Source organism: Typopeltis vanoorti, chromosome 6 (genome assembly GCF_054136105.1).
Source record: "Typopeltis vanoorti isolate ZY-2024b chromosome 6, IOZ_Tvanoo_1.0, whole genome shotgun sequence".
Taxonomy (NCBI): domain Eukaryota; kingdom Metazoa; phylum Arthropoda; class Arachnida; order Uropygi; family Thelyphonidae; genus Typopeltis; species Typopeltis vanoorti.
Window position 1 is genome coordinate 127,365,959 of NC_143554.1, and position 17,209 is coordinate 127,383,167.

Sequence of the window (17,209 nt, forward strand, 5' to 3'; positions counted from 1 at the left end):
AAGAATTGTGATGATAAACAACACAAACCCATGCTTGCAATCATTCTTATGAAAATATTATTACTTTATTATTATTATTTTATGAGCACCTCTATGCTGTCTGAAGACTCATAACAAGAGACTCAAACTATTCACACAATCTATCATGCTTCTCCTTGAACCAATTAACAGAGTACTGACAACTGACTCTGGCAACCCATTCTGCTCATTCACAACTCTCCAAGCAAAAAATCTGGTCCTCACATCCCTACTAACCATACTTTTTATTTGACTTCCAGGAATGACCTCTTGTTCTGGCCCCTCTAGCATAGTGCTGAAATATTTCCCCTGCATCTATCCTATAAAACCCTTTAAGCAAAGATTGAGAAGATGCAAATTACAGAATCTAGTTGATAGGAGGAAGAGGGGTGATATGATAGAGACCTACAAGTTAGTAAGGGGTTGTTATAGGATGAATGTTATAGAAGTTTTGCTGAAAATGGTGGGGTTGTTATAGGATCAATGTTGAAGAGGTTTTACAGAAAATGGTGGAAGATCAGGGGAGAACCTGAGGTCATCCCTAGAAGCTGTCTGTGTAAGGAGGGTGTGAGCAGGAGAGTGAGAAACAGGTTTTTTGCATGCACAGTTGTGAATGATTGGAATGCCTTGCCTGAGAGGGTGGTGTCTGCAGAGAATTTGAGTGAAGACTGTATGATGACAAAAGGACCTCCTAGACGAGGCTTTGACTATTGGGATCTTAGGATAATAATAATAATAATAATCTTGAACTAGTATCCCCACTTCCATACCCATTCACTCAATCTATTCCAGTGTAAGGCCAGAACATCTGCTCCACTCCTCATATTTCATCCCAACTTTAAATCATCTGCAAACAACTGAATATCCACATCCAAATCTTACCCAATATCATTAACATATAATTTAAATAGCAATGGCCCTAAAACAGACCCTCCTGAAGCAGACAACTAGTAACTTTCCTCTTCCAGGATATTGCTCCCACCATACACAACTTGCTGATACCTATCAAGTAGCCAATCTCCAATCCGGAGATTGGCTACTTGATAATATCCAACTCCATCTACTCTAGTTTGACTATCAACTTATCATGTGATAAGTTGATAGTCATAATATATCCATATGTATATATTAATATATATATCAATATGTCAAAAGATAGTGGTAATCTATCTTTTGACATATTTTCCTCTTTGACATATATTTTCCTCTTTGACACATATTTTCCTCTTTGACATATTTTCCTCACAATTGCTGTAATCACTTACAGCAATTGTGAGGAAAATTTGCTGTAGTAGTTGGAACTGAGTTCTCGAGACTGTATTTTAGAATTAACTGCAAAAGTTCAAAATGCTGCCTGGGGTGGACCGCCCTCCCTCTTGCTACGCCTCTGATTCCACCCTAATGATGATGAAACACCCTTATAAATTGATCACCATATATCTCAACAATGTCTTCTACAGCAGTTACCGTTCTACCATTTGCCTCCATTAACATTATCTAACCATAATCATTTTTCCTTCTACTTGTCACATAACTAAAAAACTCTTTAGGGTTTTACTTGGCCTGATGTATAAATTTCTGCTCATACTGCACTATTGTTGTCCTAACTGAGTCACTCTCCTGGCTTGTTCTTTATATTCTTCATGTAACTGATTATTACCATTATTCATCTTGTACTGCCTGCAGAGTGTCTTCTTCTTTTTCTTCTTTCATGCTTAAGCCCCTTATTCATCCATTTTACACTTACCTTATTCAGACTTTTGATGTTCAATATATTCACACATTTATGCTGTTATGTATTTGTCAGTTCCACAGCAGCATTTATTTCCTTATTGCTCAACTCCTCATTCTATGCTATAGCTCCAAGCTGTCTCCTAAGCTTGTCATAATCATCATCCCTTTATGTCCACATATATCCTTTCCTCACAGAGGACTGCATATGGCTAGACAACCCAGGTGATCACTTCATGATCACTCTCACCAACTGGAGGAAAGTATGAAACTCCATTCACAATTACATCCTCTGATGAAATAATCAGATCTAGAACTCTCAATCCTCGAGCACCTTGCTTTACATGCTGCTGAGATAGTTATCTCTCAAGAACTCGAAATCTGTTTTTTTTTTAACTTCCCAAACACTATCTTTCCATTCCAATCTATACTGCCATAATTAACGCCCCTCATAATAATTACCCTTTCTTTGTTCACTAATGATGCAAAGTTGGGACGAAACATAAAGAGTAGTGAAGATGTTGTGGCCTTGCAAGAAGACTTGAATAAATTGAGTGATTGGGCAAGCAAATGGGGATGTGAGTTCAATGTTGCAAAATGTAAGGTTTTAAAATTTGGAAAACAAAGATGGGATGCAGAATTTATGCTTGGTGAGAATATATATTATCTGGGGGTGATAGTGGATAAGGATCTAAAATTTAGGGGACACATTGCCAAAATTGTGAAGACAACACAAAGACTTCTGGGAATGATGCGGAGGACACTGACGTGTAGAAGTAGGGAGATTCTTGTTCCATTGTATAAGGCTTTGATTAGGCCACACATGGACTATTGTGCCCAGATTTGGTCACCTGGTTTTCAGAAGGATGAAGAGATGTTGGAAAGGGTCCAAAGGCAACTGACTAAGGTAGTTTCTGACCTCTGGAATGTCGAGTATGAGGAAAGATTGAAAAGATGTAATTTGCAGAGTCTAGTGGAGAGAAGGAAGAGGAGAGGTATGATAGAGACCTACAAGTTGGTAAGGGGACACTGACGTGTAGAAGTAGGGAGATTCTTGTTCCATTGTATAAGGCTTTGATTAGGCCACACATGGACTATTGTGCCCAGATTTGGTCACCTGGTTTTCAGAAGGATGAAGAGATGTTGGAAAGGGTCCAAAGGCAACTGACTAAGGTAGTTTCTGACCTCTGGAATGTCGAGTATGAGGAAAGATTGAAAAGATGTAATTTGCAGAGTCTAGTGGAGAGAAGGAAGAGGGGAGGTATGATAGAGACCTACAAGTTGGTAAGGGGTTGTTATAAGATCAATGGTGGAGAAGTTCTACAGAGAATAGTGGGAGATCAGGGGAGAACCAGAGGTCATCCCTGGAAACTGTATAAAGAGGGTGTGAGTAGGGGAGTGAGAGGCAGATTTTTTTCGTGCAGAGTTGTGAGTGATTGGAATGCCTTGCCTGAGAGTGTGGTGTCTGCAAGGAGTTTGAATGTGTTTAAGACATGGTATGATGAGATGTGTGTGAGATAAAAGGACCTCCTAGATGAGTCTTTGACTCCATGAGGTCTTGTTTAATAATAATAATAATAATAATCTAAGTTGTTTATACATTTGTTCATCATCACCTCCCACATTCCCTGGCCTAGAGCAACATCAAACTAAATATCTCTTCCTGCTGTTGTGTCGGAAAAAGTGCTGATTCACTTTTGATGAGTCATCCTTTTTCTGACCCAACATAAGGTAACCTCAGAAGGGGGATAAGGACATACTTATGCCTCCAGATGGAAAATGTACTTATTAATGACCTAGAACATGTATATTATCAGTTTTGTAGATATTAAGTAATGTTAGAGAAGCCCATAACTTGAACAGAGAATGCTTGTGAAATATTTAAAATAGGAAATTCATATAAATTTGCTAAAAAAGATGTATATAAGTTGATACAAGTATTAGGCCATGTCAAAGACAGTTTGGAGCCGTGGTAACCAATCGGCTGCTGCTGTATGCATGACGACACCACCAAGTGAGGGCGCTGTTTTGTGGTATATAGGTTTCGGCGTGGAATTTAATCGGTCTCTTTTTTTCGTCTGTTCCTGGTTTCCTGAGCAGAGTAGCTTTGAAAGCTTGCCGCCATGCACAGCAAGAATTTCCCCTTGCTGTACGTGCCACGTGGATCATAGCTGCAGCTAAAATGCAACCAGAGTTCCAGAAGAAAAGGCTGCTGGTGAACCAACGCCAGTATACAAGTCAGTGAAAGAGTGTTCTTTTCGAGTAGAATAAGAGAATAGCGGAGACGCCATTGAAGAAAATACGGTGAGGAGATCCGAGAATCTAGCTAAGAAGGTCCTAAATCTACCAAATAAAGCAAGAACGGTAAGCTGAAACCCTTTATTATGATAGAGTAACCAGAGAGGAATGAGAAACAGAACGTTGAGAAAATAGCCAATTTCCATGTTGTGTTTAAAGAACTGTCTTCTTTTGGACATTTTGTCTACACTTAGGGAACAAGCGGCATCTTAGGCTCGAGCCAAATAGGAAACCGAGGCTTCGGACTGTTTATATTGGAAGAAGGAAATTAATGTTATTATGTTAAGTTTAAATTTGAATGCTAGCTAAAATTTGGGGGGGGGGACAAAGTTTGAACATAAGAAGGAATGTTATCTCATGTAAGACTTGCCACGTCTGATGTAATCCATTCCAGGATTGTAGAATAAGCCTGTATATATGTGTATTTTCTATGTGTGATAAATGAGCAACTCAGTAGAAATTAACAGAGTCTGAGAGTAGATATATAAGGAAGAGTAAGATTTTGATAGTATAAGAAATTATAGTGTAGAACCCATTTGGATGTGTTAACTTAAGAAAGGGGGGGGGAACTCAGACTCTTTTAGAATTGAAAGTTTGACTAAAGCGTATCTCTATGTTTTGCCAAAATAAATGTATTTCTTATGTGTAAACCAAATGAGTCTGTCATGTTTCTGTGGATTGAATTACCGCTTGAAAAATCACGAACCGTGCATTAGAGGGAAATCCATTAGTAACTAAAGAAACGGGACCACGACTGCAAACCTCTTGATCCCTGCATTTTTTTTTCTTAGTAATCTAAGATAGTATATCAGAATTCAGTTGCCGGCTGGCACAGTCATAAAATATTTATAAATTTGTCGGCAAACGAAGTAACAAACGGAATAACTTATAATAACATAAGATAAAAGATAGAAGATAAAGGATAAATTAAAAGTTAAAGATAATAACACATAAAAAAATTAGAGACATAACACTGTCAACCTCCACTTGATACCACACTGCCACTATTTTCCTCTTTCATGTCTACTTTATGTGGACGTAATACCCTGCTATGATCAGCAGCACTCCCCCCTCCCTTCTTGTCCTTTCTATCTTCATGAAAAACACTGTACCCTTCTATTTCTATTCCCATCAGGATATCATCTTCATTCAACCATGTTTACTTATTCCAGTGATTTGGGGTGAATAAACTCAATCAGTAAAACCATTTCATCTCTCTTATTTCTTATACTTCCAGCATTTGTAAATAAACACACCAGTTCATTTTTAGGTTTATAACTTGTCCTATCCAAGGCACTTTTTGGTTGTGATTTCTCTACTGTCCTTGCCCAATCACCTTTATCACAATGAATGTAGAATTAGTAATTATGATGGTGGACTGCTAAACTAGAAATGGTCATAGGAAGTAAAGGAAATGGAATTTATGCAGCTGTTAAAAATAGTTACCTGAGAGAACATGTAATGGTAGGGAGATGAAGTTCAAGAGTATTAAATCTAGTCATACCATTAAAGAAATTAGCAGTAACTGATATAGTCCCACTACCTCTGCTCAAGGAAAGCAGTCATGTGATTTTGACCTGGGGGAATGCCAGACATACGGAGTTTTCTGTTAGGAAGGGGAATTACAAAAAAAGGTGATTATGCCAAACTGAGGAGCAAGTTTATAGCAGTGCCATGGCATAAAAATTGGAGAAGAAAGATGTTAGCAGTGCTTGGGAGATGGTCAAGGGATATATCCAATGTCAGGAGAATAAATTATGTCGATGTTAGATGAATGAGAAGCATCATTAAACAGGAATTACAAAAAAAAAAGAAAAAAAGAAAAAAGTGATCACAGCAAGCCTATGAGTAGTTCAAGGTACAGGCAAGTAGGACAATCTTTATGGTAGTAAAGCCAAAACTAATTATGAATGAAAGCTAGCTAACTGATCAGAGGAAATCCCAAGGAGTTATTTCATCATGTGTTGAGTAAAAGGAAGAAAGGCTATGGAAGGATGACTCTAATGAGTGCTGATGTAAGGGAAGTAACAGAAGAAAACAAAATAGTTTAGTTACTGCATGATCATTTTGCAATAGTACACCATTAAGGCAGAGGTATTGCAGAGCCAGATGTGACATTGACTAATGAGAGGATAGAGATAGATTTTAAGAGTTTTTAAATATAGATACGCAATTGTTTGATGATGATGATGATGATGCAAGTTGAGAGGAGAACTATGAGCCAAAGAGCAGTTATTATGGGTTCACAGAAGGTAATGAATAGACTGTGAGGTGGCAACTGAGTAGCGTTAGCATTTCAATATTGCAAAGAGTTGGAAATTTGAGAAGCAAAGATGGAATGCAGAATATAAAATTGGGGTGGTGGGGGAATAAGTGGAAGAGATAAGGAATCTTATCAATGCTAAATGCTAAAACAATGCTAAAATTGTGAGAACATCGCAACCAATTATGGCAATTATGCAGAGTACAATGATATGTATAGATAAAGAAGTTACAGTTCTTGTAAGGTGATGATCAGGGTTTACATGCATTACTCTGCACAGATTTGGTTATCAAGGGAATGAAAAGCATTGGAAAGGATCTAAAGATGATTGACTAAAGTAGTTTCGGGGTCTCTGGAATGTTGGGTATGAAGAAAGATTGACAAAATGCAATTTGTAGAGCTTTATAGATAGAACCATGTTTTAACCATGTCTCATTAGAATGAGACATGGTTAAAACAAGAAGCCATCATTAGAAGCATGTATAAATAGGATAGGGGGAGTGAGAAGTAGATTTTTTTTTCATGGAGAGTCTAGTAAGTGGAATGCATTACCTGAAAGAGTTGAGAGGTGTGGAAAAAAACACTAAGTTTAAGAACAATGCTACCTCTTATGACAAATCTTTTGATGCTATTAAAGTCTGATTATAATAAATAATAATAATAATAATAATAATAATAACAAAAAAAAAATAATAATAATAGCCCTCAGCCCATGTCGCTGTTTTCGATCAACATAAACCATGACAGTGGACTTTTGTGTCTGGGGCTTATTAAATGATGTTTTTATTGAATAATTAAGCTGGCATTCACAGAACACATTGTTAATACATTCCAAAACATGGTACAATCAATAACAATAGCAAACAAATTATTTAAATAACTGTTTAAACAAATGAGCATCAGAAAAGCGCAAAAAAAACTGAAAAATTTTTAAAATTCATATCTCCACTTGTAATAGACCAAAACCCCATGTTTTTTTTTTTTAGTTTTGTAGGTAAATGTATGTATGTACATTAATGAAATATTAATGACAAAATCATATCTTTAAATTACAATAATTATTTTTGCAATTGAAAGTTGCTAATTTTACAGCAATTATAAAAAGGTAAAAAAATGGTATAAATACATGATTTTTTTTATTTACATGATTTATTTAATAAAAATATTAATTGAAAATGTATCATTTACGTTACTCACAACAGACTGAATGTTTTGATTAGTATGCAAAACAATAATGTTCAAAATATCGTTCATTATGCGTCTAATGGACAGCGAATATTTAGTGCATCTCCTGACGGAGACAGAAAATGCATTAGAATATCCGATGATCAATGACCACCTGTTTCTGGAGCATCTGAAGACCACTTGTGACCATTCTTACCTCGAATATAAGATCTTCGTCCCACAGTTGGAGCAACTGGCTGCTCGAAGTTCTCTTCGTCTTCTTCGTCGGTGGAAAAATTATTGCCTTCTTCTTCTGTTTCCAAGTGTTCATCTTCTTCTTCTTCGGATGCTCTTGACATAATTAATGGGCTCACACTTACAGAGAGAATAAACAATCTCATTTGAATTGCTAAGAGCCATTTTTGGAGCTAAAAATTTCGAAATATTTGCATTTCTCAAAAACTTTTTTTTTGGCTAAAATTGTTGTAAAATTTTTTTTAACACTTACCTCACCCTTCTTAGTAATTTTTGCACAAAAATATCACCAGACACAGTAAAAAAATGAAAAAGAGCACAAACTCAATATTTCATTTGCCACCCGTTGCTCATGTCAGTGGGACTTTTTTGTCCTTCAGCAACTTCAAGGCCTCTTTACACCTGAAAGGACAAACTGAAACTAACAGACTACCAGTCTACATTGTAGGCTGATAGTCAACCATCTGTGATAGTAGACTACCAGCCTACTATCACAGATGGTGCTACCTGTCCCATCCTAAAATATATTACAACCAATAGTTTTTGGCTGGAAAAAAAAGTTCCACTGACATGGGTTGAGGGATAATAATAATAATTCTACATAGAAAAGGCAGTGGATTTTTTTCTCCTCTCCAAAACAGATAATTAGACTAAAGATTATATGCTCTGACAGACAACAGACTATGTATATAGGTTCACCACTTATATCTTAACATTAATTTCATTATTAAGATGCTAAGTTGTTTGTTCGTAAGAGGCAGTTTTTTTTTTATTTTTTTATTTTTATTTTTTTATGTTGGGTCCTTATGAGAGGTTGGTTGATCAACCTATAGTACATTAGTACTACTGTAATGCATTATTTCTGATTTTACTGCTGATTTTTTTTTTATGCATATATGTATACTGTATTTCAGATCTCAATTTAAATTAACTATAGAATCACATGTGTACAACAGTAAAAATTAAATTTATTGTGCAGATATTTTGTCTTATGTATGTATAATATCATACAAACAATGAGTAACAATAAGGAATCTGAATAAAGAAACAGTAGAGCACATGCATTAAATTGGAATCCTCTCTTTCTATGTATACAATTCCCTGTTCATGAGTTAAAAATAAATTAAAAACAAATTACTTAAAAATACAGTTGAGGATAACAATTTCCCAACTTTTGGAATAGCAAAGGCAGTCGTTACGTTTGAGGTTATGTCAATGAAGTAGGGCTTCATCACTTTTTTTGAATAAATTTGTTTATGTTTATATATGGATCTATGTAGCAGCTTGGTGTTTTCCAGTCAGATCCTGTGGTTAGTGTTTTCAATTTCATGTTGTGCCAGACCAGATTTATGAGGTTTGATAAGCTGGATGTGGTCTTGATGTTCAGAGATACATTTATAGACAGATCTTCCTGTTTGTCCATATTAAGACAAGTTGCAACACAAACATGGTGCTTTATATAATGCCAGGTAGCATCAGTGGTGAGAGTTTATCTTTTGGAGAAGTTAACAGGTTATGAATTTAGCTGATGGCTTTGTAGGTAGCGATGAGTTTATATTTTGTCATAATTTTTGCCACCCATTCAGAGATGCCTTTAATATATGGTATAGAAGTCCTGTAGGCTTCTTGTTTGGGTTGGTGTTATGGAGAGTCATTAATTATTTTTTGAGTTATTCTTGGATTTTTTTTTATTTGTGTGGGGATTCCCCCATTCCTCAACAGCCCTTTAGGCCTGGTTGAGCCCTCATAATGAGGGATTAAGTATGTATTTTTGAACTGTAGCAGCGTGTGTTCACAGGGCCGGTTTGCCTTTTGCCTATTTATTGTGCAGATATTTTGTCTTATGTATGTATCATATCATACAAACAACGAGTAACAATAAGGAATCTGAATAAAGAAACAGTAGAGCACACGCATTAAATTGGAATCCTCTCTTTCTATGTATGAGGGATGAAAAACTCGAGTTTCCAGGAGAAAAAAACCCTCTACCTCTGTATGAGATCAGCTAACTCACCTTTAATTGAAAGAGACCAGATAAAGGTTCCTCACATCATGAACAGGAATCGAACCTAGGTCTTTCCAACTAAAGGGCTTCGGCTATACAGACTGAACTATGGAGGCTCCAGTTATTCTTGGATTATATCCATTTATTGTTGTTTGCTGCTTGTAGTGATGATGTCTTACAAGACAAAATATCTTCACAATAAATTTAATTTTACTGTGGTACATGTGTGATTCTATAGTTATGGATACTCCACAAGTCTCATTATATGAGAAAGTCAATCTGAATTAGTACTTAAGAACCAGAGAAGTCAGATATACATATGCTTTTGCATTATGTAGATAGATTGAAAGTAACCAAATAAGTTGAGTCATCCCTCGACTTACATCTGAGTTCTGTTCCATCTGGCAGGACATAAGTCAATACATTAAATCAACAGAGTTATAGAAGTTAGGGACTTAACCATAATAAGTATACTGTCATTTTAATTTTTAAACCTTATTATAAAACTGACTGTGTGTTACTGCCACTATAAAACAGGAGAATAATCACTCAAATCTTCCTCAACAATCGCATCTTCATTACCTTCCCTGTGTGAACGATCAGGCTGTAGTTCTTCTAGTGTAACCTTTGTTTTTTGATGAAAATATCCAATGTGCTTTGTTTATTCTTCTTCTTTTCATCATGAATTTGTTCATAGCAAGCAAATGCATCATATATTTCCGTTTCTATTATTAAGTAGCATTCAACATCGGGGTCTATGTCTTCAGCCATTTCGAGAACATCACTAACTGCACAGAACATTTCTGCAAGACCCTTCACTGTAAATTGTCTAACTACCTCTTCCTGTTTCTCTTTTCCCTCTTCCTTTTCTCATTTGTCCAGTTGTTCCTCCAGTTTGACCAATTCTTCGTTGGTCAACTCTTCGGGGGAACTTTCTATGAGTTGAATTATGTCGTCATCATTCACTTCGAGATTCAGATTGTTTGCTAGGCCCACTATTACAAACTTTCAAAATCATGCACAAACCTTTTTAATGCCTTTTTCCATGTGCCACTCATACATTAAGAGGTCACTTTGTCCCAGGCCACAGCAATATTTTTAATAGCATGATAAATATGAATGTTTTCCAGAATTGCATGAGAGTCTAGTCATTTCCTTCAGTAGCAGAAATGGCTTGTGAAAAATTTCTCAGTAGATAATAAGCCTTAAACACCGCAAGAACTCCCTGGTTCATCAGATGGATCAACGAAATAATGTTTGGAGAGAGAAACATGACCTTGAACTTGGTAAAGATCACCGCTATAAGATGTATAAAACTGATGACCTGGAGCATTATCTAGAATTAATAAAATTTTAGTCCATGCAGTTAGCCTAGTAGTGGCTGCGTGCTTTGCAACCATATGCCAGGGGAAGGAATGTCCTAGGTTTGATTCCCGTCAGAGACGTGAGGAGCTGAAGGATCTTCCTCAGCCATAGCCAAGTTAGCCGGTCTTGGGCGTGGACAGTAGGGTTTTTCTCCAGTTTATCTGCGGTTTTTCATCCAGCAAAACAGGCAAACCAGACGAGAACTCGACACCACTATGGACATAGGATACAGCGGGGCATAGGGATGACCACCTTATCCTGTGAACGGTTTAGGTCCGATGATTAATAAACCCTCGACACTGCAAAGCAAAAGAGGGGAAAGGAAAATGAGATGAAATTAATAAAATTTTAAATTCTACATTTTCTTTCACACAATAGTTTTTAATTTCATTTGCATAACAGTTGATTAAAGCATCCTCAAACAATTTTGAGTCATCCACAACTTCTTACTGCTCCGATAATGAACTGGGGGTATGCTTCGTAATGTTTTAATATTCGTGGATTTTCACTGTGCCATATCACAAATGGTTTCAGTTTATATCCAGCCACATTACCCATAACAGAATTGTAATACGGGCATTAAGAGCTTTGAAACTAGGTATAGATTTTAGCTGTTTGTGGATGAATATCCACTTGGGCATTTTTTTCCGAAACAAGGACGTCTCATCCATATTAAATATTTGCTGTGGCAAATAATTTTCCTCTGTAATATTTTATCCAATTTTCCCACAAACTCCTTGGCAGCCTTCTCAGCACTTTCAGATTCCCATACATTTTCACATTATGCAGCACAAAACGCTGTTTGTATCTCATGAACCAACCAGAAGAAGCGTTTAATTCATAGTCATAATCAGGTTCTGCTTTCTCCTTCAACATGTTGAAGAGACTTAGTGCCTTAGTGGTTATGGGCAGAGTGCTCAGGGGTATGCTCTTTGGTTCAGGTCTAATTGCAAGCAGCATTTCCATATCACTGATAGGACTTTGTTGTTGCTTCGTCACTATCGTCGATTTAATGGAAGCAGATCCTTTCACAGCCTCCACAATTTTATCCTTATTTTTAAAAATAGTTATCACTGTAGAATGAGACCATCTGAAGTCATGTGTGATCACATTAACGGGCTTACCAGCTTCATGTTGCTTTAATAAATTTAGTTTAATCCTTTATGCAAGTGTGAGCAAACAAAGTTTGCACCTGAAAATACCTTCAGGACTGAATATGGTGTTGTACTACCTTACCAGAGTAAGGTAGTACAACACTAGGCAACTCATAGCAAAGGTGGACCAAGCTAACATCACTCCTATCCAAGTATCTCCCATAATGCAAAACACATCTCTTTGCAGATATGTATAATGTTATGCATTAAGGGATGGCCACTACCCAGACTAGTTTCGACCTTTATTGAGGTCTCTTCAGTGGAAGCCAAGCCCAGAGGTGGAGATACCAGGCAGAAGCATTAGCAAGGTCATCCTTACCTATAGGAGTTGCCAAAAGATGTGTGTGCCACCTTTTTTATTAAATTACTCTGGATTTAGAGAAAGATGTTGAAAGTTTCTTTTTCACTTGGTTAGACTATAATAAATTTAGTTTAATCTTTTATCCAAGTGTGAGCAAACAAAGTTTGCTCCTGAAAATATCTTCAGGACTGAATATGGTGTTGTACTACCTTACTGGGGTAAGGTAGTACAACACTGGACAACTCGCAGCAAAGGTGGACCAAGCTAACATCACTCCTATCCCAGTATCTCCCATAATGCAAAACACATCTCTTTGTGGATATATATAATGTTATGCATTAAGCGGATATGTATAATGTTGTATTACCTTACCCCCAGCAAGGTAGTACAACACCATATTCAGTCCTGAAGATATTTTCAGGCGCAAACTTTGTTTGCTTACACTTGGATAAAGGATTAAACTAAATTTATTACAGTCTAACCAAGTGAAAAAAAAACTTTCATGTTGCTTTATAACTTGCAGCTTCGTTTCAAGATCAATTGCTTGCCTCTATTTCTGTGATTCTTCTCTAGGTTTTTTTGATTGTGAGTGTAGGGCCATGTTGCACAAAACATCGCAAAATATTTAACAATAAATACACAAATAACCCATTTCTCAAACACAAAATCAACAGAGGAACTGTTGAAGACACGTGCCAACTGCCAAGGGAGGTTGCTGCTGAAAGCGCTGTTGCCACTGTGCATGCTTTACCTTATGCTCGCTTGAGTCTTTTTCGAAAGTTAAGTCGCAAATGATAAAATTTATTCCCGTATGGGATCACAGAAGTATCTTTGAGAGGACGTAACTCGAACAGATATGTCGAGGGATGTGGTTCTCTCATGTCAATATAGCAAAAAAGTTTAATAGGCAGTAATCTAAAATTCTTCAGATTACTGCCTATTAAATTCTAACAAACAATAATTTTAAAAAATAATAAAAAGGACCAAAAATTTTCTTATATTCCTGTTCAAAATTCTGAAAATATGAAAATAAAATCAGCTAACCAGGCTTGCGTTTCAGCAAGTGTTCTGCTTCAAAGGATGCAACATCTGAAACTGTAGTAAAAACATGTGCAGCTAAGGTAGCACATCTTTCCAAGCAATATCGATGATATATACCTCTATCTCCAGCTTCCTTGTCTAACCAAATCTAAAAGTAACATGAAACATTCTGTTATAATGTTTGAAAATGTTATAGCATCTAGACGGAAGCAAATTGAAAATGAAGATTTTGATAAAATTACAAAAAAAAAAAAAAGAAAAAAAAAGCATTTTTGAAAAGAAGGGAACCTTTTCAGAAACACTTACATGATTAATCTTTTCCATTTAGATAAAGAGATACTGCTATTTTAAATTATAGAACCAGAACAGTGACATAACAATTATCAACAAGAATGAAAGTTAATATTATTATTATTACTGCAACCTTTTCAGTTAGTCCACAGAATCATTGCAATAAGCTTACATTAACCATTACTGTCACAATACCTGTCATAGCTTTGCTGAACTCATACATTCAAAAAGCACTTACTATTACCTCTTCCAGCTCATTATCATTTAAAAACCTTTAAAAAATCTAATCCTCATGCCCTTACTAACCATACTCTTACGCAATTTCCAGGGTTGATCCTTTGTTTTCTCTTCCTTTTTATCACTACAAACTGTGGAATGCATTGCTGATGGTGAGAGCACAAATAGTTAATGAGTTCAAGGAGTGGTATGATAGACTTTGTGTTTTCTAGGATGGGCCTCCCACAATGAGTCTTGTGACTCCATGGAGGTTTGAATCATAATAATAATAATATGTATTGAAAAACGTCTGCTGTATCTATCCTCTATAATCATATCTCCTCTTTTTTATCTACTAAATTTATAACTCACAAACTTCCATCACTTCTCATAGCAAGCATTCCACAGATCAGGCACCATCTTGGTTACCTGCCTCTGGATCCACTCCACTACTTCCATATCCACTTCTCTAAAATGCTGGTGACCAAATATGTGCACATTTGTTCAGATGATGACATATCAGTCTTATAAAGATGGAAAATCACTTATTCCTAATTGACAATATTTTTTTTAAATCTCTGTGATCCTTTTTGCTAATTTGTTTTAATCTAATCTAATCCTGTGGTGTGCTATTTTGTTCTAATCAAATCCTGTGGTCTCCTCTTTTGAGAGGGTTGCAGTTGATGAACAGTCCTCTTTCATTCCTCTCTATCTCTTGCCTGTCCAGTCTTTCTATTGCAGTCAGGATCTTCCTCTTCCTCTCCTTCCCTCCACTATCCCCTGCAATACTATTCTGGCAAGTTTTCCAGAAGATTCCTCCCCCATCAAATGTCCTGCAAACACTATTTTTCTTCTTTGGATAACAGCCATGTAGTTTCTTTTCACCTTGAATCATTTAAGAACCTCTTCATTGCTCACTCTTTTAGTCCAGCTGATATGATCTATTTTTCTCAAGCGCCACATTTCAAACACATTCAATCGGTTAGTCATCTCCTTATCGATCATCTAGGATTCATATCTATTATCCCCACACTCCAGATCATTGTCTTGAGGATTCTTACTTTTAACTTTTTGTTCAAATTTCTGTTTCCTAATATGTGGTATATTTGGAATAATGCTGTTTTTGTTTTTTTAATTCTGTTTTTAATTTCATAGTTACATCTATTGTCATCTGTTCTCCAGCTCGCAAGATATTCAAAACTTTTTACATTCTCTATTCTTTGTTCGTTCAAAGTGATTTCCATTCCATCATTTCCTTTCCTTGAAATCTTCATCACTTTTGTCTTTTGAATGCTTATTTTCATTTTATATCTCTCATTTCCAACCTTGTTCAGTATATTCAAAATTCTTTGCAAATCTTCCTCTGTTTCGCTAATGAGTACAATATCATCTGCATATTTTATATTAATTATCAGATGTCCGTTTATCTTTATTCTGTCCTTCAGGTCTTCCAAGGCCTCTCTCATCATCCATTCACTACAGACATTAAAAAGGAGTGGGGACAATCAATTCCTTATGGAGATCCATTCAGTATCCTCTACTTCAAATCTACTTTGTTCATTTTGTCCAATTTACATTCTCTGAACTTCAACTCTGTGTTCACTATCACTACTACCAAATGCCTAGCAGAAACAGTTTTTTCTTGCAGTACAGTTCCAACAATGTAATATACTGCTAGCTATAATAATTTCCACCAAAGTGAATAACCTCACGCTTTGATATTGAATTGGAAACAGTTATTCTTTGCCAAATTTGTCCTACAGGATCTTCACATTACCCTTCTTAGCTGCTGTTCCCCACCCACCCCTTAGTTTACCATCATCAGAATACAACTGTGCAAATTAAAAAAGCAGTACCCCAAGTACGGATCTAAATAGCATATATTGCTCATTGATTTCTGTCAGCTTTCTTCTTATCCATTTCCCCAAATATACTCTATTATTATTATCATGATCACTTTTGTTATTAACATCTGATCTCTATGAGATCAAAGGAAGTACATACTAATAATATCCATCTCCTTTGTCCAATGAATCCATCACCTTATTGTAATAAGTAAGTAGATCACTATTATTATTATTATTATTATTATTATTAGACACCTCCAGGGAGTCCAAAGACTCATTTCTAAAACATCACTAAAACATGACTTCCCTTTAGCAAAAATTCATACTGTCCCTCAAAGATAATACCATTGTTGTCAACCCAATTCTGGATTCTGGAAATTAGGGAAGAATCATTTGCAGAATGGGGCAGATGATGGTAATGTTATTTGTGAGAGTCAGCATGGATTTGTTAAAGGTCACTCTTATTTCAGTAATCTAATTGCTTTTATAATAAAGTGGCAAGAGTAGTTGATGAGGAAAAGGCATATTCTGCCTTTTTTTTTTTTTTTTTTTGATTTTATAAAGGCATTTGACAGGGTAACACATGATAAGCTGATATTTAATTTGCAGCACATAGATTTGGATGCCAGGTTAGTAAATATGCCTAATGTAACTCTATGTGACAGTAGAATTGTCGACTACTCTCTTTCTCTCTGTGTGTGTGTGTGTGTGTGTGTGTGTGTGTGTGTGTGTGTGTGTGTGTGTGTGTGTGTGTGTGTGTGTGTGTGTGTGTGTGTGTGTGTGTGTGCACGCGCGCATGCATGCGTGTGTGTGTCGGGAGGTTATTATGTGATGTATCTGTAAAAAGAGTTCCAGCCATGTGTTTATATGACATTTTCTTCATCAGAATTGGTATAACAAGTACCCAGAGTTTGGCCGAGCATTTTAGAAACACCCTGTATATATAATATAGTCATAAATATATATATATATATACATATTTCATAAATACCTTGCTAATGTTATTATAAAAATCTAGATTAGCTGCACAGAGATGACGACCAAGTAATGTGGCATGAGTGGTAAACAACGTTGCAACTTGCAGATGACGAGCACGACAGAGAATAAGTCCCACACCTGTTAGCCATTCATGAAAATGAACTGTGATTAATGGTTTCCCTCGTTCAGCTTCAACTTCCTTATAAAACTAAAACAAATAATGAAAATATAAGACATGAACTTCATAAAATTCATGCATAATGCAATTAATTCAAATAAGGC

At 36.1% G+C, this 17,209-nt stretch overlaps 1 protein-coding gene across 1 annotated transcript in view; it reads right to left on the minus strand.

The window, feature by feature from the left end:
• The window catches only part of LOC150105925 (glycogen [starch] synthase-like), a 193,408-nt gene that overhangs the window by 120,160 nt on the left and 56,039 nt on the right, over positions 1-17,209 (minus strand). Inside the window, exons 4-5 of the mRNA XM_090394592.1 lie at positions 16,941-17,135; positions 13,599-13,743 (exon numbers count right to left, since the gene is read on the minus strand). Coding sequence (XP_090250718.1) covers positions 13,599-13,743; positions 16,941-17,135 — 340 coding nt within the window. The remainder of the gene's footprint in view (positions 1-13,598; positions 13,744-16,940; positions 17,136-17,209) is intronic.